The sequence below is a fragment of the Mytilus galloprovincialis genome, chromosome 10 (assembly GCF_965363235.1).
Source record: "Mytilus galloprovincialis chromosome 10, xbMytGall1.hap1.1, whole genome shotgun sequence".
NCBI classification, from domain to species: Eukaryota; Metazoa; Mollusca; class Bivalvia; order Mytilida; family Mytilidae; genus Mytilus; species Mytilus galloprovincialis.
In genome coordinates this window covers 81,379,041-81,405,828 of record NC_134847.1, presented here as the reverse complement: position 1 = coordinate 81,405,828, position 26,788 = coordinate 81,379,041, and the positions used below count along the sequence as shown (strand labels likewise).

The 26,788-nt window shown below is 31.8% G+C and overlaps 3 protein-coding genes across 25 annotated transcripts in view; all 3 read left to right on the top strand.

The window, feature by feature from the left end:
- LOC143048550 (adenylate kinase 9-like) overlaps nucleotides 1-7,448 on the top strand; it is a 53,332-nt gene extending 45,884 nt beyond the window's left edge. For all 23 annotated transcript variants that reach the window (XM_076222299.1, XM_076222286.1, XM_076222297.1 and 20 more), the window contains 9 exons: nucleotides 376-589; nucleotides 1,842-2,043; nucleotides 2,399-2,545; nucleotides 3,200-3,417; nucleotides 4,041-4,199; nucleotides 4,572-4,773; nucleotides 5,125-5,223; nucleotides 5,682-5,899; nucleotides 6,466-7,448. In XM_076222299.1, the coding sequence (XP_076078414.1) occupies nucleotides 376-589; nucleotides 1,842-2,043; nucleotides 2,399-2,545; nucleotides 3,200-3,417; nucleotides 4,041-4,199; nucleotides 4,572-4,773; nucleotides 5,125-5,223; nucleotides 5,682-5,899; nucleotides 6,466-6,677 (1,671 nt within the window). In that variant the 3' untranslated portion in view covers nucleotides 6,678-7,448. The remainder of the gene's footprint in view (nucleotides 1-375; nucleotides 590-1,841; nucleotides 2,044-2,398; nucleotides 2,546-3,199; nucleotides 3,418-4,040; nucleotides 4,200-4,571; nucleotides 4,774-5,124; nucleotides 5,224-5,681; nucleotides 5,900-6,465) is intronic.
- A 5,310-nt stretch (nucleotides 7,449-12,758) lies between these two features.
- On the top strand, nucleotides 12,759-15,789 carry LOC143048549 (uncharacterized). Its single transcript, XM_076222274.1, has 5 exons — nucleotides 12,759-12,817; nucleotides 13,536-13,983; nucleotides 14,198-14,368; nucleotides 14,562-14,843; nucleotides 15,144-15,789. The coding sequence occupies exons 2-5, from the start codon at nucleotides 13,543-13,545 to the stop codon at nucleotides 15,648-15,650; spliced, it is 1,401 nt and encodes a 466-aa protein (XP_076078389.1). The 5' UTR covers nucleotides 12,759-12,817; nucleotides 13,536-13,542; the 3' UTR covers nucleotides 15,651-15,789.
- A 4,878-nt stretch (nucleotides 15,790-20,667) lies between these two features.
- LOC143049380 (uncharacterized) lies at nucleotides 20,668-23,609 on the top strand. Its single transcript, XM_076223040.1, has 5 exons — nucleotides 20,668-20,705; nucleotides 21,371-21,818; nucleotides 22,033-22,203; nucleotides 22,399-22,680; nucleotides 22,964-23,609. The coding sequence occupies exons 2-5, from the start codon at nucleotides 21,378-21,380 to the stop codon at nucleotides 23,468-23,470; spliced, it is 1,401 nt and encodes a 466-aa protein (XP_076079155.1). The 5' UTR covers nucleotides 20,668-20,705; nucleotides 21,371-21,377; the 3' UTR covers nucleotides 23,471-23,609.
- The last annotated feature ends 3,179 nt before the right edge of the window (nucleotides 23,610-26,788 follow it).

Genomic DNA, 26,788 nt, shown 5'->3' with positions numbered 1-26,788 from the left:
ATGCACATGTATTTTTACTGGTAACATTCCAAAGTTATGTCTCTGTGAGATGGAACACAGAGAGCATAACTGGGAACCAGTATGTAAACAAAATTAATTTTCTATGAATATTCAAGATCTCCCCAAAAGAGGCGTGTTTTGAGAAACAGCTGTATTTACAAAGTGCAACCTAAAATACCTTATGCTTGATTTCTTCTATATGTACATTGTAAGGTAAACTTTGTTCATGCAGTATGTAAAGGCTTGTATAAAGTTTAAATAAAGTTGGACAAACATTTTATTATTGTATATATATGAAATGCATATGAACTCAGAAGTTTGTTGTAATTATTCAACCTTCAAGTTTTGATAGCATACATTTTGTTTCCATTTCAGTCTAAGGAAGGTAACTGTATCCAGCCGATGAGTGGTATGGGATATGCCACATATCCATGTATATATCGCCATCATATCTACTTCCTGTCATCCATCCAGGCCAGAGATGAATTCATTCTAGATCCAATGGCATACCTTAAACAACCAACACCCAAACCAGTGGTGCCAATCAGGATGGCAGTCATAGGACCTCCTAAGTCTGGAAAAACAGCTTGTAAGTTTCTCAGTCATTGAATGACATGTGACCCAAGGAAGACTTTCAGAAATGCTTATTCTCTTTTCTTCCATTAATAATATTTTAAGCATCATACATAACCCTGAAAATGTATAGTGATAATTTAATTGGAAATAAAAATAAAATTTAGACAAAAGATAGAAACATTATTTGTTTCTTATTTTAATGTGTGAAAAAGTAGGCTAAAGGCATTAAAAAATACTAACACGGCAAGAATAACTGAACTTCAAATGTAATAAAACCTGTAAGTTTGATTAAAAGTAGGATTGCTTATATATGCTAAATAATGTACAGTAAAACCTGTATAAAGCGACCGGCTACGGGACTATGAAAAAGGGCCGGTTTAGACAGTGAGCCAGTTTATTCAGGTTTTCGTTTTCACCTGAAGTTAATGACTGGTGACGTCCGATATTTTGCATGTAAAAGTTTTCTCTGATTGTAAATTATATCTGATAAATTAAAATACTTTCACTTCGTTTTTCATTGTTTGCATTTGCATCATAATGCTTACGTTGTTTGGATTGTGAGACAAGAGTTTCGATTTACTTCCATGATCATTAATTTGAAATGTTGGAATGGCCGATTAAACAGCCAGAATATTATCAAACGTAATTTCATCACTATCGAAACGTTGTCGTACAGTGTACAATAACCATTGATGGTGTCCTCCGAGTGTTTTTCATTATCAAGGTCATTTGTTTAGGGGTTCACAACAGGGAACCCAGGATTTCGAAATCACAATGTAAATTTCTTACTCAGCGATTTAAATTTGTTTATCCAAGTTTTAAAGTAAGTTCAATCCTAGATGTATTCGGTGTGTCTTTTCGTTTAATTGACACGTTTATAATGTTTAAATAAATAGTACAGCTCACTACTGTACGATTGTAAGTTCACCTGACTAATTGATTATCCTGAAAAGCCATATTGTCTAAACAAATATGTTTTGATTGCATATCGATCATTGAAATTAATTAGACAAACCGGTTTTGACAGGTAATACTTAATGTAATTAGCAGTATTGGGACTTCATAATTAGACCAGAATTCGGAATACATAGGGTCCGGTTTACAAAGGGTATTTTAACAAAGCCTTTGAAGGGGAAAAAATGGTACTTTCATTTTCGGCCAGAATGGACAGGAAACCGGTTTATTCAGGGTCCGGTTTAATCAGGTTTGACTGTATGTAGAGTATACTTGTATTCACATGTTTTATTTGATTATTTTGTTTTCAGTGGCAAACAGATTTGTTGAAGAATATGGTTTAGTTAGACTGTCAATAGGAGAAGCTATGAGACGTGTCATGTTGGAACAACCTAAATCTGATCTCTCTAAACAGCTTGTTAAACATGTGACTAAAGGACTGACAGTTCCTGATGAATTAGCCGTCCAAGCCTTGGATGTTTGTTTGTTAGAAATGAGAAATCAGACTAGAGGGTATGTCCACAAACAATTGTACAATTTCATGTAGATTTTTCATAAGTGATTTGAAAGGACAAGAGGAACCAACAGATTTTGGATTACACCTCACATATTTTTGAAATGATGAAGAAAAAAAAAGAATTAATTAATGACTTTGACCTAAGATGTAAATGTCATGCAATGAAGCACACATATAATTTCACATAAAACTACCAAAAATGAACATGTATATTTGATGAATTCATTGCAATCGGTTAACCATTGGCATTAATGTCATAACTTTAGGTTGTACATGTACTGTAGTCCAACAACTAAGATTGAAATCAGTTATTGAGTCTAATTTTTTCTGATTATATATTGTATCTTATAGGTACATATTGGACGGTTTCCCTACAACAATGAGACAGGTAGAGTTAATGACAGAGAGATGTATTATACCAGTCCGTGTTATAGAGCTTGAAATAAACAGTAAAGAAGTTATGGTCAGAGGCTTGAGAGACAGGATGTCCTCTGCAAGGTTTGTTTTACCAAGAATTATATTAGCCTTTCATCTGTATTTAAAAAAAAAATTTCAATCATTACTTCATTGGCAGAAATAAAAATCTTTGAAAAATTTAAAAAATAAGAATATGTGGTATGATTGCCAATGAGACAACTCTCCACAGGAAACCAAAATGACACAGAAATTAACAACTATAGGTCATCTGTATATATAAAATAACTATACATTTACTAAATACTTAAAACTTTATAATGGAAATGTGATATCTTATGGTCTATTACTACTTTTATTGAATGTTTTACAATATGTAAGATATGGGATACTATGGTGATGGATATTTGTCAAGCAGCAAGACAGATTTTTATTTAAACATTATAAATGCTGACCAAACAATGTTCAGTTGATTATCATGTATTTTAACTAAAAGGTCAGTTAATTGTTGACAATTCAATGATATTTTTAAATAAACTGTTGGAATTTACTTGAAAAAAGTCTCTAATTTCCTTATATAATTTAATTTTATGTTGATTTGTGTGTACAAGCTATTTTACTTGCATGTGGAAATTGACCCCTTTATACAAAACAGTTGAAAAAAAAGGAAAAGAATTGCATTCTAGTTGCAATGAAAAATACCCCTTTGAAAGTAACAAGTAACATATTTGTTTGCAGAATGCTTCCCCTTCATGACAGTGCCCAGATTCTTGCAATAAAGCTGGCTGCTTACAACAAGGAAGTCTCCCCAATACGGGAATATTATGAACAGGAACACATGAACTTTATCAAGGTCAGTGGTGAAAGGTCAAAATGGTGGGTGTGGAACAGAAGTCTGGAGATCGCTCATGATAGTGTAAAGAAAATCCAGACCTACTTACAGAGAATATCTGATGGTATGTATAGTTATCCACTGTTGATTTAATGGTTAAAGCTATGGATGCTATTCACTTTCATTCAATTGTTTAAGGCTATAGATACCCTTCATTCATATTATTCTTTGGTTAATAATATGAATGGTTTAATTTAAAAGTACAGTCATTTATACAGAAATTAATGTGGTATGATTTTGCCAATGAGACAACTCTCTACAAGTGACCAAATTACACAGAAATTAACAAGTATAGGTCACTGTACAGCGTTCAAAGAATGTATAGCAAACAGATTGCCTAAATATGACAGTTACCATGATTTTTTATTTTCTTATTTACCTAGAATGAGTGAAAATGATTGATGATTACTGCTTGCAGTTGCCTATCACTATTACACTCACAGAGAAAACGTTGATTATATTAATGTTCCATTATACTGTTTCTCTTTTTGTTTTTTTAAGAGATCTTGGGTTGAAGTCATAAAAATTTGCTTAGTTCTCAGATCACAAAAATCATGCTCGAAACATGAAATCCAACGTTTTGAATGGTTGAATTTTTAGTATGAGTACAAAAAACTGACTCAAAAGTTTTATGACTTTAGCTTAAAGAGTACAAAGTTTGATATGTCATGTGATTATTTATTGTAGGTAACTCTGCCTCTATCAGTGAGATGTGTATAACACCAAATGAGTTCTTACAGAGAGTTGGAGATTATGGACAGTACTGTCCGGTCAGTTTGGCATTACGGGGAGAACTTGTGGACTGCTCATCAAATCCAACACTGGAATATGCTGCAGAATATAGAGGTTTGTTATTTAGAGATTAAGTATCCATTTTATATAAAAGCTAGAGTTAGGAACCAGTTCTGTTACTCTCTTTATTAAAAGTTCAATGGTGAAGAAGCAATGTATCTAAAATGGTCTTATGTCTCAATATTTTAATATACCCAATGTTCTCTATATAGAAATCTGTTTCACTTCAGAGATAAAAGTTAGAAATATCAGGGTGAAATTACCTATGTGTTTACAATAATATATTGTCATGCAAATGGAGTCAATGGTTAAAGCTAATAACCAGCCCTAATTTTGCTCCTTAATAAGCTTAGATACTACAAGAAAAAAAAAAATATCAGAATACAAAAAGGCTGTGTATTTAATTTATGTATGTTTTTAATGCAGCTCATTATTACAAGATGGCAGGTCCAGAAGAGTTACAACAATTCTTAGCTGACCCAGAGAAATATGTTCCTCCACTAGCCCCCAGAGAATTACCTGCTCAAGAGTTATTACCCAAGAGACATAGTCCTAAACAAGTGAAAGCTTCACAGTCAATAAAATTAAAGGGTTATTGTCCTGTTACGTTCCTGGATGGACAGTGCAGGTATGAACTTTATACTTTTGATATTATTTTGCTAGCTTTTATTAATAAGTTATTGTTATTGATTATAAAAACAAAAAACATGGTTATATCCTGACCTGTTCTCAATAATGGCCATTAGCCTCATGAGTGAGGCTATGTTGCAATTATGAATATCGGTGTTATTGACAGACTAGTACATTTATGTATTTTTTTAGTAACTACTTTTTACATGTAAAATATTTTGTCTTTTTATGTATGTATTCAATATTGGTTTTTATGACGTTTTATATATACTTCTTGTAAAGATTTGTGACACTATTTGAATAAGATAAATTATTTATTTTGTTTATTTATGTAATTTTCTATTTTTAGGTACGAAGCTATTGTACCTGGAAATCCAGATTTTATTGGAGAATACCAAGGAAAATTCTTTTACATGGAGTCTGAAGAAAAATTGTATAAATTCTTAAAGTAAGTACTAACAGATATTTTTGAGTGAACTGATGATTTTCTTCTTTTTTGTAAGAAGGAGTCTTTACTTACACCCTCTAAAAGTTCAATATTGAGAAGTTTTTTTAAGGTTTGAAAGTGATTATGATTTTAACGAACCTGTATAAAATGATTTAAAGCCTAAATAGATATTTAGAACTCTTCTTACCGTTTATATAAATTTAAGGAGATGTGACATGATTTACATTGATACAACTAACCACCTGACATCAATATCACAAGATGTAAGCAACTAATGATATAAACGAATTTTTGAAAGTATATATCCTTTTTCAAGTTAAGAACAAATATAAATTGATGATTAGGTGAATAAAAACAAGCTTCGTTTATTATGCATTTCATATGTTTTGGCTGCAAAAGAGTTTAAACTAAACAAATGTCATTAAATGTTTTATTACATGGTATTTCTTCTTCTTCAGATTACCAGAGAAGTACTCAAATTTGACTCTTCCCCACAAACTGCCCCCACCCAAAGATCCATTACCAGTGACTGGATTACCAATGTTAGGATACCTGGAACAGACAGCCGCTACAAATATGGTCAAGGCTTTAACTGCTGTTGGAAACTTTAAACCAAAATATCCATTCTTAACGCCTGCTAGGTCAGCACAGCTGTATGTGGCATATCATCTGAAAGGTAAGTTGTATTTTTGGTATTTGGATAAAGCTTCCTTATGAATTGACATGATAACTTACAAAAACTTACCAAAAAAAGGATACAATCAGACAATATTCTGTTTCTTTTCTTTTGGACCAATATAACAGTAGACTGATGTCTAATGCTGTTATGAATTGAGAATTGAGAATGGCAATAGGGAATGAGTAAAAAAAACAACCACGGCTAAAGAGCAGAAAACAGACCAGGGCCACCAACACAGCAAGAAAATTCTGCACCTTGAGGCGGGATTCAGCTGGTCCCTTAACAAAATGTGTACTAGACCAGTGATAATGATATGTTTGAAAGACAAAATAAAACTAATTTTTTACTCTAAATTTTCTTTTTATCCACCTCTGTAGAGTCCATGTTGTTTTTAAGCATTAACATTGAGTTTAATTAGATATGCAGTTTTCAGTTTTATAACTGTTGATTTTGACAGTCACCTCAAACATAATGCTCCTATGTTAATCAAGGAGTACTAATATAATTTGCTTAGTAAATTGTTCAAAATGATATTTAATAAAACTTTGATTGGTATTTTACAGCTTTTAATCCCAAAAGTTCTGAATATGTGAGAAAGAAGTATAAACAAAAATTACAGAAATTTGAAGAAACATGTACACTTATTCGATATCTTGGTGACAATATGACAGTGCGTTACAGAGATCCTAATGAAAGACCAGGAGATTTTGACAATAAACTGGAAACATTCTTTGCCTTGAAAGGACTTGAACCAACCACAACATGGCTAGCATAACTGTACAGATATTGTGTATAGTGTTGGCAGAATGAGTTATTTGATAATGAATCTATTGATGTGCATTTTATTTATAGTTGGGGGGAGAAATACATTCCAGCAAATTTAAGAACAAACATTCCTCCCACTAGATTTTTACAAGACACGAAAAATCATTATATGGAACTTCAAGAATATCTGTTGTGACTAAGTTTTAAGGTATTTCTTATGTAAGAATAAATAGTGTACTATGACATATATATGAGGTTTGACTAAGATTCTATATCTTAAACCATTATCCTAAATTTTACTTTTACAAGTTTCTTGAAATTCAACTTTGATTGTCAAAGTTGAAAGTTGAATTCGATTTTGGCAACAATCAATTTTCCTGCAATGAACACCATTGTATAATTTGATAATAGATACCTTTCATAAAATATGTCCATAATAGTTTTACATTCTGTGTAGAAAGTGCCTAATAATAACCAAATATAGACTTTTGTTGTAACTTGTAGCATTCCAAAATCTTATGTTTTTCACAGCATTACAATTTTCAACAGGTAGTGCCTATCTATATATATTAGAAACAAGAACTATGTGCTTTGTTATTACTTTAAAAGCTATCAGTGTTATTATATTTGTGATATTTTTTATTCTTAAATTATTCCATGAAGTCTGTGATCTGTGTATTTTAAATGAATTTTATTTATGTTTCACCACGAATAATGTTAACATTATATTTTATATACAATGGTCATCCGTCCAGATGTTAATAAAATGACTCTTTATATATATTAGTATGAATACTTTAATTGGCCATGTTTAAACAAAAGACATCAGAATATGAAATCTTTCATTATTAACTTTAAATTTATATATTTCTTCAATGTTTTTGATACTTAAAAAAATGCTACATGAATAGATGAATTTGCCTGGCTTTTCAGTTAGTTTTTTGAAAGAAAAAAAATCACCTCTGAACTATTAAACTGAATGCAAATTGAGTATTTTATATTTTCATCAGAAAATCTAATCTTACACTCAAAAACTTCAACTAGTTGAAATTAGATGACAGCTTCTGAATAAATTGTTCATTTTCAAAAAGTGGCACTTGTCTGAACCATATTGTTGAAGGCTGTAAGGTGACCTATAGTTGTTAATTTCTGTGTCATATGGTCTCTTGTGTAGAGTTGTCTCATTGGCATTCATACCACTTCTTTTTTTTTTTAATATATATATGAGCTGCAAATAGCAGTTTGAGAAAAAAAGTGATTTCATGTGATCAATAAAAATTACACTTACCTACATAGTTGTGCTCCAAATATAACAAACCTCTCTTAATCAGCCTGTTGAGCAAAGCCAAGAAAATCTTATACAAAAATACCAGTTGAGTAAAAAAAGTATAGTAATGTATAAGAATTGCTATGCTAAGTTTTTATCCATCGGTACCTTAGAATGGGGATCAAGAAACAAAATATTCATCGGGAAAAATTGCTGAAAAATTGCTGACTGCAGAATTGGAATCAAAATTGAAAAAATGATTCAGTCAGTCTTTATTTGGACAAAACAACTCTTCAAAACGAAGTATTAGTTAAGATATATAAACAATGTTCTAAGTCATTGTGTTAATGGTGCCATAGAACATAGATGATACACCTGCACTATTAAGATTGGTTAATGATATGTATGGATTCCAATATTCAAGACTTACTGATTTTAATAGATCACAATCTGGTATGTATATTCCTTATAATGTTATTATCTTTGCTAGCTTAGTGAATGATTCCCCTTTAGAATTCTGTTCACCAGGACAACAAAGGCTTAGGGGAATAATGAAATTCATGGAAATCAATTGCATTTAAGGGAAAGCTGAAATTACAAATATCTTTGAGAGATGAATTCAGCTTCCAAATTATGAACTTTCCATTTCTGTGTAGCATCAATCCAGCAGTGCATGCATGCGAAGTTTAAATCTCCGAGTTGATATTATATTCCAGGGCTTGTAATTACTATCATGATTTTCTTGACAGAGGGTTTCTGCTCTATAGGAACATATTAAATCAGGAATCACAAGTGTTGAAGATGGTGGGGGTGGTCGTGTTGATCAGTTTTATATGTTGTGTTTTGTGTACTTTTGGTAAATTCACATTTAGGGATAACGCTAAGGAGAAATATCGCATTTAGGGATAAAACTAAATGAGACAGATCACGTTAAAGATATCTATAATATCAAAAAGGTGTTTCCCTGAGCGAAGACTTCATATGAGAGGACATTTACCATAGATAATGGTACAAAAATAAGAAAAACAGTCCTCTCAACAGACATCTTCACTTAGAGAAATAATCTTTTGATTAAGTTACTTTTAAGATTGTGGAAGTGGTCACTAGAGTGGGAAATCACGGGAAGAAGGAGAAGAGAACATTTTTTGATCCACCAGACACATACCTAAGACACTGATCATATAGATAAAACACGAATGAAAAGGCATAGAAAATACAAAGAACAAATAGAAAAATGAGCAATTTCACCCTAATATGCTCTATTGAAGTCATATTGGTTGTTAGTATTAAATAATACCCCCCCCCCCCCCAAAAAAAAAAAAAAATAGAAGTTCACCATCCATTGATGACAAATTTTTGGCTTTCTTTTTTTATTCTTATCTTCTTTTTCTTGTTTTTTTTGTTCCCTTCCTGATTTTGTTTTACCTTTCTTTGATATCATTTGTTGAGAGTATTTAAAAAAGTAACATCACACAAATTGGTCATTAACATAATGTTTTCCTCCTTTTTTAGTTAAAAAATGTCATGCTTAATGATGCCCCATGGTCAACATGGCAATAAGAAATAACACCTGATTCACCAGAAGGAGCCGAATTTCATTTATGTAGAGGTGACTTGACAAAATATCGTAAATCAGAAATATGTAATGGACACTATCAGAAGCCAGCACTGTATGAATTTGCAGTTCAAACGCATGAACATTGTAAACGATATGTTGTATATTGTAAGTGTAACAAAGGGTTCACTTTGGATAAAGGATCATGGGAATCTAGACTGTGAATTAAAACAGACGTTAAAAATGAGGTAGAAGATGTTTTACAGAAAGGTTGTCGTATACTTGTTAAACATTTTTCCATTGATAAAAACATCAACAAACAAGATGGCCGATCTTGATCACTATGACTACGCACATGTGGAGATGCAGAAGAAGAGAGAGAGAGTATCCCCACGTCAACTACAAGTACTTAATTGAAGTACTAGATTGATATTCAGAAAAGAAGGAACATATTTCGACGTTTTTAATATTCATTTTAGCCATATTATTGCATGAGTTATTATAACGATTAAGGAGGCCCGAGGGTATACAAATTTCAGAAAAAAATATAAACATTTGTTTTTTATTTCAAATTTTATTTGTTTCCTTTTGTAGTTGTAACTTATTATATGGTACAAAAATTATTCAAAACAAACAATTCGTGTTGGCCCAAGATGACTTTTAAAATGTATGTACATCGTTGAAAAAGTTCCAAATTATCTGCCTTTGGTGGAAAAATGCCATTTTTTGGCTTTAAAATTGAAATATCTCTTTTAATTCATTGGTGACCTATATCTTTTAATATAATTACCATACAAGCTGTACTTAAACTAAATTATTGTAAAATGAGCGATTTCTGTAATAAATTTCTTTCTTTTTTTTTCTCGATATTACCTTTATTTCTCCTCTTACTTCAACAGAAAAAAAAACCTTTACAAAAATGTATGCTTCTTTCGAAGGCAGATTGTGAGCGCAAATGAACGGTGACCCCACTTTTTTATTTTATTTTTCTATTAACTATAAGATAAAGTTCATTTATAGAAAAATATAGAGAAATCCTATATAAATGATTTAGACCCGCGAACCCCCTTAAGTCTTATTTATTATTCTTGTGAACATGGATAAATAAATGTAAAGCATACAATTAATATTCTAGATTTTACAATGACAAGATGTATGTATCACTTTCAGTTTTGCACATGTTCAATAGACGTTTTTTTCCAATTGTTATATGAAATACTAACTCAAACAATATTATCCTTTACATTAAAATCTTACATTTATCTTTTACTTACCGGATCATGCCACCGAATCAAACCCTTTTTCGTAAAAAGATGAAAAAAACAGCAGTCCACAAAGCGCTAGATAGAAAGCAAAGCATATATCACACACCTGCTTTAACACAAATTATTTCTTGAACTTCTAGAATTTGATAAAAAAAATTATTAGTACTGGGTCAATATTTAGAAGTAAGCGTCATTGTCTAAGCGAACGGAACATATACCATTGGAAAAATCATGAACCAATAATCGAAAAATACAAATATACAAACAACAGTTAACAATACACTATTTAGAAAACTAAGCATTGGCGAACACGTGCCTCATTTAATACCGATACTGAAAGAAACAAGGTACTTCCAAAGGGCCAACAGATTCACATATAGGAGAGAGCTTATACGACAGACCACTTTCAAAAAGAAAGAAAAATGAGACAGACCACATTCAATATAAAGCTAATGAGAGTGATAACATTCAGGATAAAGCTAATGAGACAGACATCATTTACCATAAAGCTAATGGACGGGCCATATTCATAGAAAATCTAATCATAGAGACCACGTTCAGTCAAACACTAATGAGAGAGAAACAATTAAGGATAAAGCTAATGAGACAGATCACATTCAGGGGAAATCTATTTGACAATTTATATTCAGGATAAAGCCAATCAGAGGGTTTTCATTCAGAATGAACTCAATGAGAAGTATCCCCTTCACGAGAAACTAATGAGGGATCCCCTTCATGAGAAACCAATGAAGGAAGTACATTAAGAAATAATATAATGAGAGGGATCGCATTCTTTTAGGATAACACTTATGAGAGCAATTCATTAGAGAAATCCCATTTAGAATAAGCTTTTGAGAGAGATAACATTCATGATATCTTTAACTTGAAAAGTAATTCTATTAAAAGAATGTTTCTCTGAGTAAAAATGTCTTGTGAGAGGACAGTTATCATCGATCAAAGTACACCACTAATAACATATTTACCCAGAGAATCATTCTGTTGATAAATTTATTTGCAGATTCTAGTGAAGAACACTAACATCACACTTCACAAAAAGCAAGAGAAGAGAAAATTGTTGGATCCAACAGCCTCATACGTAGAACATGGTGGTGTAAATGAAAAAAAGACGAAAGAGGTGCAATATAAAGATGAGTACTTTTGCCCCTAATGTTCTATTTTAGCCATTTATCAGACTATTATTATAACATTATCTGGTATAATGCCTTTGCAATGTACACGAATGACACAATTAGTCAAAGAAATATCGTTTATCATCACTCATCGACACAAAAAACGAAAAAAACTTCTCTGGATCATGCTTCGTTGTGGTCAGAGTTGGTGATTGTTCAGTCGATTCAGATCTGTATTGACCGACCATTACCATTGGGTTTGTACGATATTATCTACAAAAAAAAAAACAAAAAAAAAACCCCACCTTTTCAAACATTCAGTTCATAATATGATCTTTTACATGTATTTAGGTATAATTGGAAATATATCAACTATTATGATATCTATATTTTGAACAGATAGCTTGATAGGATTGTTGAACAGGATTTCTACACGTTGCATGAAATGATGTGAATAATTAAAAATTTGTTAACAATAGAAATTGTGGGATATAGCATTGAGGGATCAGGTAAGCCATGTAAGGTTACCAGAAAAAAATGTTTTAAATTCTCGTAACAAACTCAAGCTACGACTATACTTTGGCTAGGTTAGGAGAATTTAGACGATGTATAATTGTATTTATTAATATCGCATATAATGTCATGCATAGGTTATTTTAGCTTTCAAATTATGGTAAAAAATATAATGTTTAAGTATCTCATGTTAACACAGTTGAAAAATTAACGTTCAATTGTTTGTTTCGAAACATTTTAGGAAAAAATTAATTTCTCTTAACTAGTTCATTCGGACGATTTTCAGTACCTTTAATATTTTATTTTTAGTAGTATAGTTATGACGTAGATGTAAAAGTATATAAATACAGGTAACATTTTATGTTCGGCATATACACTCATAATACAGTTTAGTCGAACGGACAGACTTGATACAAAAAGGTAATATCTTTACAATATATCTATAGCATGGTTAGTTTTTGTTAGGAGAGAAAGGAAACATTTACACTGAAACTATAATTTCAGTTAATTAATTCATATTTTATTTATAGCAATATACAGCAAGAGTGTAATTTTGGTATCCCGATTTTAGAAAAGTTTGATATTGCGTTAAGGTGGTTGGTGTAAATTCGAAAACCTGATATTGTAGATGAAAAGGTAAACGAACCTTTCCAAAGGAATGTTCAATATACATGTATTGATACAAAATTTCAGATTCTCAAAATGCTGAAAAATAAAGGCAACAGTAGTATACCGCTGTTCGAAAATCATACATCGATTGATTGAAAACAGTGACAATGTTCGTGCAAACCCGCCTCTTTTTCCCCGTATCCGCAGTATTTCAAAAGGTCGTCCACAAATATTTAAAAAAAACATCAAGAGATAACCAAAAGCTAACTCATAAATGATCATAAACAAATTAAAAAAAACCAACACCAATACGATATACTAGTAACAAAATGCAAACACCGCTTTTTATTCTTGATTCAAGGAATTTCAAAGAATACCGGTATCAACAGATAGTTAAAAAACACATTTCAATGTAAACTATAATAATGTGTACTGTATCAGGTATAATTGCTTGCATATGCTGAACTATGATCAAGTTATGTTGTCTTACGCTCTATATATATACTCACTGTGCTCTTTTGAATTTCAGCTACAAGATGGCTAACCCTGGAGGACCAATAGAAATATGTTTCTCCTTTGATGCAACCTGTTCTATGTATGAATATATTGACGAAGTAAAAGGAAAAGTTCAAGACTTAATACAACGTTTGCAAGCAGACATTCCTGGAATCAGAATAGCAGTGTTTGCGCATGGCGATTATGGCTCTCCCACCTATGTCACTAAACACATTGATTTCACTACAGACGTGGCAGAGCTGTGTAACTGGGTAAAGAATGTAAAAGAGAGCAGAGGAGGCGACTGGGATGAATGCTATGAACTCGTATTACAAGAAGTTCAGTCGTTGTCATGGACACCAGGATCAAAACGAGCATTGGTTATGATAGGGGACGCAGACCCCCATGAACCGGGATTTAGGTGTGGCGGGAAAACTTATAACATAGACTGGCGAGCCGAAACATATAAACTTTTAATGATGGTAAGTCAATAATGATCTTAGGGTCATTTACCCACTTAGCTAATTCATATTGTTTTTGGAAGAATTTCCTGACGTCTTGATATCTTTTCATGTTGTTAGCTTTGATATAAAAATGAATTGTGAGAACTAGTAAAAGTTTGCAAAATAAGACAAACAAAAACTTACTGTCTTCCTGCACATAGCATGCATTTATTAACATTATACCTTTTTCTAGAATGTTACTATCTATGGAGTTAAATGTGGAGATGATGATTCATCAACAGAATTTTTCAACAAGATCGCCAAAGCAACTGATGGAAAATTCCTTACATTAAAAGACTTTACTAACATATTTGACCTAATGATGGCTATATGTTACAGAGAACATGATGAAACTCTTCTGCAGGTAATATTAATGTTATTTTTATAGTGTAGATTATTTTAAATGAATATCGAAATAAATATTTTCTGCTATAATAAAAAAAAGGGAAATAATATTTCATAAAAATATACGCATAGTAATTTTTCATTTCTAGACAGAACCCCTAACGTCAGTATTAGCCATAATACAGCATGTTTTATCTTTATCTTATATCCAGAATTATGAAACAGAAGTAAGAGCCAGAGGAACAACAGTTCACAAAGATTTAGAAGCTTTGTTTGGCAATCTACGACATACCGAAACAGATGACATGGAGACCGCCCCATCAACACCATCTCGTTTGGTAAAAATACCATCACTGACAAAACCATCATCACCACTGAAAACAAGTACCAAGCCAACAGTTGACCCAAGTAGAAATTTAAGAACAACACGGTTTAAATCTAAACACGAACGAATGATGAATAAAAGAAACGAGGAACGACTCGAAAAGTACAAGGTACATATACATACATTTTGAACATTTAAAAATTGCTTAGTAAAACAGTACAAGACTTTTACAATTAAACATGTATTAGACAGCAATGCAACATAAAACACAAACCAAATAAATTCAAGGAGTAAGAGTTCAACATGTTTGTCTTTGTTTCAATTATTTGATTCTAATCTTCTTTTGCCTTGTTTTTTATGTTCCCTCCTTAATTTATTTTTTTAAAATTTTGGTGTATATTTAAAGAATACAATCCCATGGACGTTCAAACAAATTGAACATTCACACAATATTTTCTTTTTCTTTCAGTTAAAAAATCTGCCGAAACTGAAAAGAGAAAACGTAACACAGACAAATTTCATGCTCAATGATGCCCCATGGTCAAGATGGCAATTAGCAATCACACCCAAATCACCAGAAGGAGTAGAATCTCATTTATGGCAAAAACGTAGAGGCGACTTGACAGGGTATCGTAAAACAGAAATATGTAATGGACAATACCAGAAACCAGCACTGTATGAATTCGCAGTTCAAACGCATGAACATTGTAAACGATATGTTGTATATTGTAAGTGTAACAAAGGGTTCACTTTGGATAAAGGATCATGGGAATCTAGACTGTTAAATAACACAGACGTTAGAAATGAGGTAGAAGATGTTTTAAAGAAAGGTTGTCGTATATTTGTTAGACACTTTCCTTTGAGAAAAACATCTGCGACAACAAACAAGATGGACGACCTTGGGCACTATGACTACGCATGGAGATGTCAAAGAAGTGAGAGAATATCCCCACGTCAACTACAAGTACTGAATTAAAGTTCTAGATTTATATTCAGACAAGAAGGAACATATTCCTACGTTTTTAATATTTATGTTAGCCATTTTATTGCATTAGTTGTTATAACGATATAGTTTTTATTTGTTATTTATCAATAAATGTAAAACATACAATCAATATACTAGTTTTTACAATGACAAACTGTATGCATATCTTTCAGTTTGTTCACGTCCAATTGAAGTTATTTTATTCAAATATGAATTAAAGTTCTAGATTTATATTCAGACAAGAAGGAACATATTATGTCCCACAAAATTTAATGAATTTCATCAAATATTCCATCGGATAATATCAACTCTTCTTTACCATTTCTTATGAAGTTTATATTTTGTAGGCTAGGGTTTGGTTAAATATTACTGCTCAAGACTTTCTATAACATTTAACAAGTGTTCAATGACAATACCTATGCAACGATTCGTCATAGATCTATCGTGTGTATTCACTGTACTGTCAGTGTTTAAAAGCGGTTCAATTCAATTAAATGCCTAGATGCATTCAATATTATAAGATATATTGATTTTCTTTCATAATTTTTCATAAGTTATTTTTTCTATTTTTATTATCTGCTATTGTAAGGGTATTTCTTAACGACTCAGAAGTACCGCACTGAAGTATGAAACACTATAGAATTTTATCGAACTAGGAAGTACATTGGCCATGTCATTATAACTAGTTCAATATATTAAAAAACGACAAATGATAACTCTGATATTATTTCTTTCGTTCAGTCTTTCTTCATGGACAAGTTATGCATTATAATTGGAAATTTATTTATCGACAAACCTATAAACTTAAAATTCCTTTTTGAAACATATTTAATATTTTTTTTTTATAAATTTGTCACATTAAGGTGGTATGGGTGTCTTCCTCCATCTTGGATTGTAAAAAAACGGGAAACAAAGGTCCAGATTTTCTATCAAGTTAGCAAAAATTAATGCAGGAATGCAGATATTAAATGTGAATTTTCATTTAAAAGAACCAATTTATAAGCATATAACTTATAAATATTAATATTTATGCAAATATTGATTATTTTTGGTATTTTAAGGGGAGGTAACTCTTAAACAGTGCATTTTCTGGAGGATTCTACATGGAATTTTCCTATTTTGTATTTTAGCCGGAAAAAACGTACGGTGACCCTATCTTTTCTTTTGATATTCTCAAAGCATTGTCTGAAAGCTATCTTTTGCTTAAGTATTTAACAATTCTATCATTTTGTTTAGTTTCTAATCACAAAATGGTGTTTTTTCCCGTATAAACCATGCAAAATGTGTCATTTTGTCACGTCCTGTAGCTTGAGAAAATGCGCGGTGACCTATCATTTTTATTATATTTTTTAACATAAATCAATAGATACTACGTACTGGCAAAGTATGAACAAATTCTATCATTTTTATTTTAGACTCCCATACCACCTTAAACCAAATATCAAGTGAAATCTGAGTAAAAACACGATTAAAATAATTAAGTTGATTTGTGTTATATGATATAGTGTAACGCCACTTAGGGTATATAGCAAATTCCTTTTATTCAACTGCATCCTGGCAATATGCAGATTCCAAGACTAATTTGAACGTTTAATAGGATATTAGTATATAAAATATTAATGTTTCTATTTTCAATATTGACCGGCAGTGGCGATATATTACATGTTCCTCAAATGAATATTTCTGGCAAATAATAATAAAAAAAATAGTATGAGCGTTTTTCCATAGATAGTATTTGATTTTGAAACTTTATAATTTGTCATTCCTTATTGGATTTATAGTGATATTCTACATGATATACATTAGGTCTAGAATGTTTAAATTAAACCCGAACTTTACACCGTTGTTAGTATTAGAGAATCTAGACTCGCTTTGGAATAAGCAAATTTTATATATAGTTTTGACATGAATATCAATAATGTGGTCATTTTTATAAATTTCCTGTTTACATAACTTTGAATTTTTCAAAAAAATTAAGGATTTTCTTATTCAAGGCATATACTACCTTAGCCGTATTTGGCACAATATTTTTGGAATTTTGGATCATCAATGCTTTTCAACTTTGCACTTATTTGGCTTTATAAATATTTTCTTACTATTGTTATAATCTCCATTTTGGGGGTATTGTGAGGTTTTGACGTAGCTGTTTTTTTGGTGATTTTTGTGATTTGTTTTATATCATAGATGGCGTGATAATCATATGCAACCAATAGCTTCGAGTCGTGGTGCGAAATCTCAATTTTAAATCAACTTTACACGAAGGAGTTGTTAGTTATCCTTAGTTTTTGAAAGAATGCATTGGTTTATAAGCGGACAGTTTTAAGAAAGTATGTTAATAGTGAAATGCTAACTACTGAGTTGTTGATACCCTTGAGGATGGCAGGGCATCCACCCTTATTATTATATTTAAATGACAATTGAATTTACTTCCACCAGAAACGCTCAAGGTGGTATGGGTGTCTGCCGCCATCTTGGATTGTAAAATACAGAGAACTTTTAAGTCCACAATTTCTATCAAGTTATCAAATTTAATACAGGAATACAGATATTTAATGTGCATTTTCATTTTAAAGAACCAATTTCTAAGAATGTAACTTATAAATATTAAAAGTTTTACAAGTGTTGATTATTTTTGGTTGTTTTTTAATATTTTTGAATGGCATTTTAAGGGAGGGTAACTCTAAAAAGTGCATTTTCTGAAGGGTTCTACATGAAATTTTCCTATTTTGTACTTTAGCCGGAAAAAACGTACGGTGACCCTATCTTTTCTTTTGATATTCCCAAAGCATTGTCTGAAAGCTACCTTTTCCTAATATATTTTACAATTCTATCATTTTGTTAAGTGTCTAATCACCAAATGGTGTTTTTTTCCTGTAAAATCTATACAAAATATGTCATTTTGTCACAACCTGTAGCTTGAGAAAATGCGCGGTGACCTATCATTTTAATTATATTTTTGAACATATATCAATAGAAAAGTATGTATCATTTTTATTTTAGACTCCAATGTCACCTTAAAGCCAAATATTATAAATCCTAGGGTATAAATACCGTCTTTGTTTTAAACTTAATTTAAAATATTCATAGAAAATCTAATGATAGGGACCACGTTCAGTCAAACACTAATGGGAGAGACACACTTAAGGATAAAGCTAATGAGACAGATCACATTCAGGGGAAAGCTATTTGACAATTTATATTCAGGATAAAGCCAATCAGAGGGTTTTCATTCAGGATGAACCCAATGAGAAGTATCCCCTTTACGAGAAACTAATGAGGGATCCCCTTCACGAGAAACTAATGAGGGATCCCCTTCACGAGAAACTAATGAGGGATCCCCTTCATGAGAAACTAATGAAGGAAGTACATTAAGAAATAATATAATGAGAGGGATCGCATTCTTTTAGGATAACACTTATGAGAGGCATTCATTAGAGAAATCCCATTTAGAATAAGCTTTTGAGAGAGTTAACGTTCATGATATCTTTAACTTGAAAGTACTTCTATTAAAAGAATGTTTGTCTGAGTAAAAATGTCTTGTGAGAGGACAGTTATCATCGATCAAAGTACACCACTAATAACATATTTACCCAGAGAATCATTCTGTTGATAAATTTATTTGAAGATTCTAGTGAAGAACACTAACATCGCACTTCACAAAAAGCAAGAGAAGAGAAAATAGTTGGATCCAACAGCCTCATACGTAGAACCTGGTGGTGTAAATGAAAAAAAGACGAAAGAGGTGCAAGAAAGATAATATAAAGACAAAATGAGTACTTTTGCCCCTAATGTTCCATTTGAGCCATTTAGCAGACTATAAATATAACATTATCTGGTATAATGCCTTTGCAATGTACAAGAATGACATAATTAGTCAAAGAAATATCGTTTATCATCACTCATCGACACAAAAAAACGAAAAAAAAAACTTAGAGGAAATGCCAGAACATGCAGATTCTGTGTGAAGTGACTGCCTGCCGTAAAATGTTCATAAATTTTCTCATCTGAATCTGGGATTTCTGTGGTCTTGAAAGTTATTCATGGTACAAACTGAATATCGATCGATTGATGAAAAGTAATATTGAAAGTACATGTCATTGACTGCTTATACATATATAATTATTTAAACATTCTAATGTATTAGCACTTCCAGCTTCTATGGACTCTATATGGTTTTTGTATTGCGTGATATGAACTACTACTTTTCAATGATTTATCTGGGGCTAACGTTTCTTATTCTCTTATCAAATATCTTTTTTTCGGGTAATTCTCTCTTCTCTGGATCATGCTTCGTTGTGGTCAGAGTTGGTGATTGTTCAGTCGATTCAGATCTGTATTGACCGACCATTACCATTGGGTTTGTACGATATTATCTACAAAAAAAACAACAAAAAAAGCCCCCACCTTTTCAAACATTTAGTTCATAATACGATCGTTTACATGTTTACATGTATTTACATGTATTTAGGTATAATTGAAAATATATCAACTATTATGATATCTAAATTTTGAACAGATAGCTTGTTGAACAGGATTTCTAAACGTTGCATGAAATGATGTGAATAATTAAAAATTTGTTTACAATAGAAATTGTGGGATGTAGCATTGGGGGATCAGGTAAGCCATGTAAGGTTACCAGAAAAAAATAATTTAAATTCTTCTAACAAACTCAAGCTACGACTATACTTAAGCTAGGTTAGGAGAATTTAGACAATGTTTAATTGTATTTATTAATATCGCATATAATGTCATGCATAGGTTATTTTAGCATTCAAATTATGGTGAAAAATATAATGTTTAAGTATCTCATGTTAACACAGTTGAAAAATTAACGCTCAATTGCTTGTTTCGAAACATTGTAGGAAAAAATCTACCTAATTTCTCTTAACTAGTTCATTCGGACGATTTTCAGTACCTTTAATATTTTATTTTTAGTAGTATAGTTATGACGTAGATGTAAAAGTATATAAATACAGGTAACATTTTATGTTCGTCATATACACTCATAATACAGTTTAATCGAACGGACAGACTTGATACAAAAAGGTAATATCTTTACAATATATCTATAGCATGATTAGTTTTTGTTAGGAGAGTAAGGAAACATTTACACTGAAACTATAATTTCAGTTAATTAATTCATATTTTATTTATAGCAATATACAGCAAGAGTGTAATTTTGGTATCCCGATTTTAGAAAAGTTTGATATTGCGTTAAGGTGGTTGGTGTAAATTTGAAAACCTGATATTGTAGATGAAAAGGTAAACGATCCTTTCCAAAGGAATGTTCAATATACATGTATTGATAAATTCGAAAATCATACATCAATCACACATTGATTGAAAACAGTGACAATGTTCGTGCAAACCCGCCTCATTTTCCCCGTATCCGCAGTATATTAAAAGGTCGTCCACAAATATTAAAAAAAACATCAAGAGATAACCAAAAGCTAACTCATAAATGATCATAAACAAATTAAAAAAAAACCCAACACCGATACGATATACTAGTAACAAAATGCAAACACCGCTTTTTATTCTTGATTCAAGGAATTTCAAAGAATACCGGTATCGACAGATAGTTAAAAAACACATTTCAATGTAAACTGTAATAATGTGTACTGTATCAGGTATAATTGCTTGCATATGCTGAACTATGATCAAGTTATGTTGTCTTACGCTCTATATATATACTCACTGTGCTCTTTCAGCTACAAGATGGCTAGCCCTGGAGGACCAATAGAAATATGTTTCTCCTTTGATGCAACATGTTCTATGTATGAATATATTGACGAAGTAAAAGGAAAAGTTCAAGACTTAATACAACGTTTGCAAGCAGACATTCCTGGAATCAGAATAGCAGTGTTTGCGCATGGCGATTATGGCTCTCCCACCTATGTCACTAAACACATTGATTTCACTACAGACGTGGCAGAGCTGTGTAACTGGGTAAAGAATGTAAAAGAGAGCAGAGGAGGCGACTGGGATGAATGCTATGAACTCGTATTACAAGAAGTTCAGTCGTTGTCATGGACACCAGGATCAAAACGAGCATTGGTTATGATAGGGGATGCAGACCCCCATGAACCGGGATTTAGGTGTGGCGGGAAAACTTATAACATAGACTGGCGAGCCGAAACATATAAACTTTTAATGATGGTAAGTCAATAATGATCTTAGGGTCATTTACCCACTTAGCTAATTCATATTGTTTTTGGAAGAATTTCCTGACGTCTTGATATCTTTTCATGTTGTTAGCTTTGATATAAAAATGAATTGAGAGAACTAGTAAAAGTTTGCAAAATAAGATAAACAAAAACAAACTGTCTTCCTGCACATAGCATGAATTTATTAACATTATTCCTTTTTCCAGAATGTTACTATCTATGGAGTTAAATGTGGAGATGATGATGAATCAACAGAATTTTTCAACAAGATCGCCAAAGCAACTGATGGAAAGTTCCTTACATTAAAAGACTTTACTAACATATTTGACCTAATGATGGCTATATGTTACAGAGAACATGATGAAACTCTTCTGCAGGTAATATTAATGTTATTTTTATAGTGTAGATTATTTTAAATGAATATCGAAATAAATATTTTCTGCTATAATAAAAAAAAGGGGGAAATAATATTTCATAAAAATATACGCATAGTAATTTTTCATTTCTAGACAGAACCCATAACGTCAGTATTAGCCATAATACAGCATGTTTTATCTTTATCTTATATCCAGAATTATGAAACAGAAGTAAGAGCCAGAGGAACAACAGTTCACAAAGATTTAGAAGCTTTGTTTGGCAATCTACGACATACCGAAACAGATGACATGGAGACCGCCCCATCAACACCAGCTCGTTTGGTAAAAATACCATCACTGACAAAACCATTATCACCACTGAAAACAAGTACCAAGCCAACAGTTAACCCAAGTAGAAATTCAAGAACAACACGGTTTAAATCTAAACACGAACGAATGATGAATAAAAGAAACGAGGAACGACTCGAAAAGTATAAGGTACATATACATACATTTTGAACATTTAAAAATTGCTTAGTAAAACAGTACAAGACTTTTACAATTAAACATGTATTAGACAGCAATGCAACATAAAACACAAACCAAGAGTTCAACATGTTTGTCTTTGTTTCAATTATTTGATTCTAATCTTCTTTTTCCTCGTTTTTTATGTTCCCTCCTTAATTTATTTTTTTTAAATTTTGGTGTATATTTAAAGAATACAATCCCATGGACGTTCAAACAAATTGAACATTAACACAATATTTTCTTTTTCTTTCAGTTAAAAAATCTGCCGAAACTGAAAAGAGAAAACGTAACACAGACAAATTTCATGCTCAATGATGCCCCATGGTCAAGATGGCAATTAGCAATCACACCCGAATCACCAGAAGGAGAAGAATCTCATTTATGGCAAAAACGTAGAGGCGACTTGACAGGATATCGTAAAACAGAAATATGTAATGGACACTATCAGAAACCAGCACTGTATGAATTCGCAATTCAAACGCATAAACATTGTAAACGATATGTTGTATATTGTAAGTGTAACAAAGGGTTCACTTTGGATAAAGGATCATGGGAATCTAGACTGTTAAATAACACAGACGTTAGAAATGAGGTAGAAGATATTTTAAAGAAAGGTTGTCGTATATTTGTTAGACACTTTCCTTTGAGAAAAACATCTGCGACAACAAACAAGATGGCCGACCTTGGGCACTATGACTACGCATGGAGATGTCAAAGAAGTGAGAGAATATCACCACGTCAACTACAAGTACTGAATTAAAGTTCTAGATTTATATTCAGACAAGAAGGAACATATTCCTACGTTTTTAATATTTATGTTAGCCATTTTATTGCATTAGTTGTTATAACGATATAGTTTTTATTTGTTATTTATCAATAAATGTAAAACATACAATCAATATACTAGTTTTTACAATGACAAACTGTATGCATATCTTTCAGTTTGTTCACGTCCAATTGAAGTTATTTAATTCAAATATGAAACATAAGCACATGCAAACTATCAGGCCTTTCCTTAATAGTTTAGTCTTTCGCTTACCGCATCATTTGTCTAAAAGAAGGGGAAATTGACTAAGGGGTAGTAAACAAAAACCTAAGTAAAAAAAGAACACCAAACATACAAATAAAAAAAAATAAAAATCATTTACCCCACCCAGAAACCGTGCTATGTCCTGTTATATATTGCCTGGTCTCTAGTGAATAGTTGTCGCATTGTAAAGCATACCATATCTTTTCTTATATTTATATTTAGGTACTCCGGAAAGGTCAACAGTTTTACTCCTTTTGTAAATGCAACCATAAAGCTGCTGTTTATGTATGTTAAGTCATATAAGGTGTCTCGCAGCATACACTAACGATTAGTGAATTTGTTATATAATAAAATACATTAATCATAAGAACATAAGAACATGTACATTCATTTATCCTGATAATTGATCAAATTAATAGTTTAAAATTAGTGTTGTCAAATCGTATACTTTTGAATAACCGGTTACTCGGATAATCGTTCGACCCGATTAACCGGTTAACCGGTAGTTTAAGTTTATGTTTTAAGGCCTTATCTATAGTACCCTATACATAGATATAAGAAAATGTGGTATGATTGTCAATGTGAAAACCTTCCACCCAAGTCATACATTTACGTTTTTAAAGTACGATGAATTGGAGTTTGTCCTTTGGTATTATAAGGCTTGTTTGTGAAGATTCCTGGCGAAGTTTGACTTTTAATAATCAAATAGACTGTATTAACTATGGCGATTGTATTAACTTCAGATTGAAATAAAAACCTGCTTGATCTCGTAGAATTTAATATGTCTGAAACCGACGATTCTTTCATTTTTTCTTGTTGTCTCCGAAAATAAGGTGGAGTGTTTCAATTTGAAATGAGTAAGCCAAAGCTTGTTACTCGTACTATCAAGTATACATTAATTACATTCACATTGGTTTGCATTGCACAATTGTTGAGTTAGTATTTAGTTTAAAGTATGACAAAGCCTTGCACGATGGAGATTGCACACTTAGGTGTAGTCTACACAATATAAGAACAAAAATGAAATAATGAAGTGAATCGTATTACTGATTTAAAGTTACTGTAAAAAAAACCTGTATACTAATCATGTTTTCTTAAGATCTTGCCCCGAGCTGAGAGACAAGTTCTAATTAGTTTTTGGATTAACAATAGCAATCAACATACTGGATAATTGATCTGTCAAATTATTACCACGACGACAATTTTTAAAGAAACCATAACTATTTAAGGATTTCAATACTTTATATCAAATCTATCAAAATTGAAAAAAAAGTCCGGTTAACCGGTTAGCGTTTTTTGGTATTCGGTATTCGGTCGTTCAAACGGTTAACCGTTGACAACACTATTTACAATAGAAAACATGACTTGCCAGGACAAGGAATATACAAGACTTTTCTCTATAATTTATATCGGTACATATTGGGAAATACAAAAAGAAACACTTACAATTGAAAACCCAACAGGAAACTCGTTAAAAAAATGGGTTTGAATTCAGGAGCTACTCATTTCTTATATTGGCAATTTGATGCATAATTTCAGTCTTTCAGAATTTGAGTAGGCGTTGTTCTATTCAGATATCACACATATGGAAACACACGATATTCCTTTTCTGTATACTACATATGTTTTGTCTTTTATATAATGAGTCATGTCAACTACGTAATGAATTCTGGAACTTTTTAAATTTGGGATAAAACCCCATTGTACTGTGTCATGATTTAAAAGGAAGCATCTTTGTTTAGACGGAAGATGAAGATACCTTGAGGATATTCCAGAACCATTACAGGAAAAGAATGAAAAGAAAAAAAAAACAAAAAAAGTTTCGAGTCATATAAGATTAACACGCATCACACAATAATAAATTGGTGAACACATTTCCTTAACCCACCAGTTCATGTTACTTTCCTTGTTCGAATGAAGAAGTTTTAATTGAAAATACTCGTCAGGACAAAGGCTATACAGAACTGTAACGGACAAAAATAACATATTTAATAGTTATCCCACAAGGACGCGGTGTGTCTGTGTAAGATCACCCCGGACGCCAGAGGGTGATCTCACACTGACACATCAAGTCTGAGTGGGATAACTATTTTACATCCCAGCTGTTTTAGATTAGACGAAAAACCATTTACAATTCATAAAATCTAAATAAGAACGCCATACAACCATTACAATATACTTTATATATTACACTATGATGTATACTCTTTATGACCCCCAAACACGATGAGTAGATATCAAACAATGTCAACCGCCCCACTTGCAAATCGGCCCACAATATATCGCCACTTTATTAAAAAATCGCCCCACTCTTGTTTACCGACTCGCCTCACTTTTGAAAAAGTGTAAAATCAAAGTGAACAATCAGTCTGAAAACTCACTTATTAACGAAAAAGGTTTAAACCCACTGAATAAAGGTTTGACAACTCGCCCCACTTATAAAAAGATCTTGCATCCTTTAAGGTTCATGTGGACCCTATGGATAAAATGGCCGCATTTTCATCTCAAAATTTACTCTGAGCACAGACAAACCTGTGCATCTAGAAAAGTAATAAGGCATAGCATGCCCTAGATAAATATAATTCAAATGCATTGTATGATTTAGAAAATTCATAACTGAACTGGATTTTGCCGTGCACTTTTTTTCGTCCCTGCAGAAGATGATAGAATTAACAAACAGTTGAGTTTCCCTTGATATGGTCCACTCAGGTACACAGTTTAAATCACCAAGTATTGTCAGGTATCTTCTGTCTATCTATTGTCCATGTCAATCAATACCGCTCACTTCAATTATTACCTGTGGGGAAGTTCTCAAACCGGTTTCTCAACTTAGTTTATTTTGGCACTTTCTGGAGGAATGAAAAAAAGTGCACGGCAAAATCCTGGTAAGTTTTTATTTTTCTAAAGCATGAAACATATTTGATATTTATTTATCTAGGGTATGCTATGCCTTAAAAATTTTACAGATGTGCAGGTTTGCCTGTACTCAGAGTAAATTTTGAGGTGAAAATACGGCCATTTTAGCCAAAGGGTCCACATGAACCTTAA

What these genes read in the sequence shown, in the direction of transcription:
- LOC143048549 (XM_076222274.1), top strand. Translation starts at nt 13,543, where the DNA reads ATGGCTAACCCTGGAGGACCAATAGAAATATGTTTCTCCTTTGATGCA. An exon ending in CATATAAACTTTTAATGATG is followed by an intron (nt 13,984 to 14,197) that starts GTAAGTCAATAA and finishes ACCTTTTTCTAG; the next exon opens with AATGTTACTATCTATGGAGT. An exon ending in AACGACTCGAAAAGTACAAG is followed by an intron (nt 14,844 to 15,143) that starts GTACATATACAT and finishes TTTTTCTTTCAG; the next exon opens with TTAAAAAATCTGCCGAAACT.
- LOC143049380 (XM_076223040.1), top strand. Translation starts at nt 21,378, where the DNA reads ATGGCTAGCCCTGGAGGACCAATAGAAATATGTTTCTCCTTTGATGCA. An exon ending in CATATAAACTTTTAATGATG is followed by an intron (nt 21,819 to 22,032) that starts GTAAGTCAATAA and finishes TCCTTTTTCCAG; the next exon opens with AATGTTACTATCTATGGAGT. An exon ending in AACGACTCGAAAAGTATAAG is followed by an intron (nt 22,681 to 22,963) that starts GTACATATACAT and finishes TTTTTCTTTCAG; the next exon opens with TTAAAAAATCTGCCGAAACT.